This window comes from Austrofundulus limnaeus, unplaced genomic scaffold, assembly GCF_001266775.1.
Source record: "Austrofundulus limnaeus strain Quisiro unplaced genomic scaffold, Austrofundulus_limnaeus-1.0 Scaffold426, whole genome shotgun sequence".
NCBI classification, from domain to species: domain Eukaryota; kingdom Metazoa; phylum Chordata; class Actinopteri; order Cyprinodontiformes; family Rivulidae; genus Austrofundulus; species Austrofundulus limnaeus.
The window spans coordinates 430,139-434,306 of record NW_013952828.1 but is presented as its reverse complement, the minus strand read 5'-3'; the positions used below and the strand labels follow the sequence as shown (position 1 = coordinate 434,306).

Here is a 4,168-nt window from a genome sequence, read left to right as displayed (position 1 = left end):
GTGTGTGTGTGTGTGTGTGTGTGTGTGTGTGTGTGTGTGTGTGTGTGTTTGCTGAAATGTCAGTTCTGATGCTCTAATTAAAATTTATTCCTTTTCTGAGTTTCTGACAGTTTGAGTCTCATGCTGGTGTTTGTGTCTCAACAGAAGAAGTTTCAATTAGTATTTCTGTCTCCAACTGCCAGATCCAGGAGAATGTGGTAAGAAACACACACACACACACACACACACACACACACACACACACACACACACACACACACACACTTTGATTTTTACTCATTTCTGTCATGTTAAAATAAAGTAACGGTTGTTTCACTGGTAAACGAGCCGTCATCAGATTGATCATCTTTATCAGATAATCTGAATTAATCTGAAGCAGTCAGGTAAAATTAAAGCTTCAGATTAATTTAGTTTTAGCTCTGATCTGATTTAAACTTGTTTTAATCCAGCGAGAAAAAAGGTCGTGACGTCATAAGTGCAGCATGGGTGTTATCAGGTAGTTGCTGGAGCATCCAGCAGCCAATCAGCAGCCTCTCAGAGTGGAGGGGTTTCTGCTGCAGCAGAGTCTGAGTGAGTGAGTGAGTGAGTGAGTGAGTGAGTGAGTGAGTGAGTGAGTGAGTGAGTGAGTGAGTGAGTGAGTGAGTGAGTGAGGGTCTGAGGACAGATCAAAGACAGACAGACCTGGAGGGGGTCTGATGGGGGTCACACTGTGGGTTCTTTAAGACAAGATGGTCAAATTATGGATCTGCTCTACATGTGGAGACGAGACCTTGTGTCTCAACAACTGGTATCAGCTGGACTATAGGATGAGTCTATGACAGGATGAGGGATGAGTCTATGACAGGGTGAACCCAGCTGTTTGTCTTTAATCTGTAATAATCCCAGCAGCGGTGTGTTTTGAGGCCTGTCAGCTCTTATCTCATGTCATTAAAACAAATTTACATTTGTCAGATTAACGTCAGGCTCAGAGGCTGGCGGGAACATGCACCTCACCATCTCCAAGGTGAGCCAGGATTCAAGCAGCTCACATGGAGATTACTGTGATTACTCAGTCAGCCACACCGTTCCCATGGAGACCATGGTAATTAGACGCAGAGCTCTGAGAAGAGGAGGAGATTTATAATATTGTATTTCTGTCATGTTAGCTCGAGGTGTGATATTAGGCTGTCTGTGAGCAGAGCAGAGCTCAGAGTGATTATAGACAAATGAAGTGGAAAATATTTTCCAGTTTTAGTGTCAAAGCTGTCATTGATCACTGACACTGTGTGGTTATCCTGAGCTGCTCTCTGGTAAAAACACTCAACACCTGCAGCTCCTCCTCTTCATCACAGGCTTCTCACTTAGAAAACTGAAAACATATTAAATGAAAGTAAAACTTTAGTTTTTAATCCAGGATGAAGAAGCTTTCAGCTCCTGATGGTCGTAGTCTCTGGACTCGGACTCTTTGTGACAGCAGAGCTGTGCAGATGATGCACTAAAATCCTGTTTTATTTTCTGTGCACAGTTTGTTCTACACCTGCCCACACCTTCATGGTTTCACCTGCTGGAGTTCACTGTGTCTGAAACAAGTCCATTCAGGATGTTGAAACATCGTCTGACCCCTTTCCAGTAACAACTGGGGTGAAGCAAGGTTGTGTGATTGTGCCTACTTYGTTCATCATATTTTTTGGCGCTATGCTTGATGAGGCACTGGCAAACTGTGGAGATCAAGGCATTTACGTCAGGTTCAGATCTGATGGCAGCATCTTTAATAAGACTGTGTGCCAAAACCAAGGTCGGCCACCAGTTGATCCAAGATTTACTCTATGCTGATGACTGTGTTCTTCTCTCACAAAGCGAGGAAGGTCTACAWCTCTTGGTAAACAGCTTCTGATGCCTCAAAGCGGTTTGACCTTTGTGTTAGCACCAAGAAAACTGAAGTACTTCACCAGCCCCGCCCTGATACACATTACATTGATCCAGTGATATCTATTGATGGCAAGCATCTAAAGAACACGGATGCCTTTGTGTACCTGGGGAGTATCCTGACGAACAAAGGACAGCTGGATGGAGAGATTTCAAACCGCATCACAAAGGCTAGCACATCTTTTGGACTCTTCCAGGATAGAGTGTGGAAAAGCCAAATCATAACTTCATTCACAAAGGTTTCTGTACACCATGCCGTTGTCTCAAGTACCCTACTCTATGGAGCAGAGTGCTGGACAACTTAACACCGACACATTCAACTACTTGAGGCCTTCCAGCAACGTTGTCTTAGGAAGATGTTTAATAAATCCTGGGAGGAAAAAGTGTCAAACCATGAAGTTCTTCAGAGATTTAAATGCYATTCGGTGGAGAGTACCATCATTAAAAAACAACTACAATGGTCAGGCCATCTTGTGCGCATGAGTGATCTTAGGATGCCCAAACAGCTCTTCTACGGTGAGCTCGCCTGTGGTGAACGACCAGTTGGAAGGCCCAGGAAGTGGTTCAAGGATTCCCTAAAAGAACCCCTCAAGAAGTGTGGCATGTCTGCTGAAAGCTTTCAGCTACAAGCGCAAAACCGCCCACTCTGGAGAGGTGCAGTGGTAAAGGGAGTTGAGCTGTTTGAGACCAACCGGACACATACTATCCAACAAGTCTGTCTCAGGTGATAAAACCCAGACACAGCTGATGTGCCATACAAATGTAACGTCTGCTCGAGGCCCTGTGCATCAGTGGCTGGTCTTGCTGCCCATATTTGTGCCAGTTATCACCAGGAGTCGTCATCATTTCTGACATGACATCCATGATGATGATGATGATGATGATGATGATGATGATGACCGCACCATGTATCCATGGCCTTTATGTGAGATAGATAAGCTGATTCACCTGTGGGTTTATTACTATTTATTTGGGCGGCTGTGGCGGAGTGGTTTGGGGAGTCGTCCTGGAACCGGAAGGTCGCTGGCTCAACCCCCCGTCCAGCCGTCTCAGTCGTTGTGTCCTTGGGCAAGACACTTCACCCACCTTGCCTACTGATGGTGGTCAGAGGGTCCGGTGGCGCCGGTGCATGGCAGCCTCACCTCTGTCAGTGTGCCCCAGGGCAGCTGTGGCTACAGTGTAGTTTGCCATCATCAGTGTGTGAATGTGAGTGTGAATGGGTGAATGTCTGTTAGTGTAAAGAGCTTTGGGGTCCGGAGGGACTTGAAAAACGCTCTATAAGTTCAGTACCATTTACCATTTAATTATAATCGGACCCCCTCTGCTGTTCAGGATATTAACTCCGTGTACCAGATCTTCCCAGATGAGGTTCTGGGTTCGGGACAGTTTGGGATTGTTTATGGAGGTAAGATGTTTGGGATATTTTAACACAAACTTCATGAATTTGTCTTTTCACATGTCTGGGACTCCCTTAGCTTCAAATGAAACATTCATTCCTCACAGGTAAACACAGGAAGTCCGGTCGAGATGTCGCCATCAAGATCATCGATAAACTTCGTTTTCCCACCAAACAGGAGAGTCAGCTGCGTAACGAGGTGGCCATCCTGCAGGTTAGAGCGAAGAAACAACTCATTAAATATGAAGTGTTTGAAGCTCTGAACCCACCCAGTTTAAATTAAAGATTCCCAGCTGAAAACAGAAGTCCAGTTTGAGTTTGGATTAATAAATCTTGGATTAATAAATCCTGAAAACTTAAATGACTTTTAGAATTTAAGCAGCTGACGCCTCACCAGGACTTTATTTTGAAAGGGCTGGTCTCTTGCAGAGCCTGCACCACCCGGGGGTGGTGAACCTGGAGTGCATGTTCGAGACCCCGGAGCGGGTCTTCGTGGTGATGGAGAAGCTCCACGGAGACATGCTGGAGATGATCCTGTCCAGTGAGAAGGGCCGGCTGCCCGAGAGGATCACAAAGTTCCTCGTCACTCAGGTCCTCTTTCACTTCCTGTGTGTTCACGTGTCAATCATACCAAACTCCTCCCACCTTTTATTTGTGATTTTGATTGTTTATAGGATTTTTTTTGGTTGTAAAGAAATAAAGTCTTAAAAATAAATAAATAAAACTTGCTGTAAAAAGGGGCGGGGTTTAATCTGAAGTTTAAAGGACCAATATTATGTGTTTCTCAGGCATATATTTAAATACTATACTATAATAAAGTATCTACACTCACCGGCCACTTTACTAGGTACACCTGTCCAACTGCTC

General features: G+C 44.8%; 1 protein-coding gene across 1 annotated transcript in view; it reads left to right on the top strand.

The window, feature by feature from the left end:
• The window catches only part of LOC106529182 (serine/threonine-protein kinase D1), a gene marked incomplete at its 5' end in the record, with an annotated part of 32,360 nt that overhangs the window by 20,160 nt on the left and 8,032 nt on the right, over positions 1 to 4,168 (top strand). The window contains 4 exon segments of the mRNA XM_014024534.1: positions 145 to 197; positions 3,238 to 3,310; positions 3,409 to 3,515; positions 3,731 to 3,911. Of these exon segments, the coding sequence (XP_013879988.1) occupies positions 145 to 197; positions 3,238 to 3,310; positions 3,409 to 3,515; positions 3,731 to 3,911 (414 nt within the window).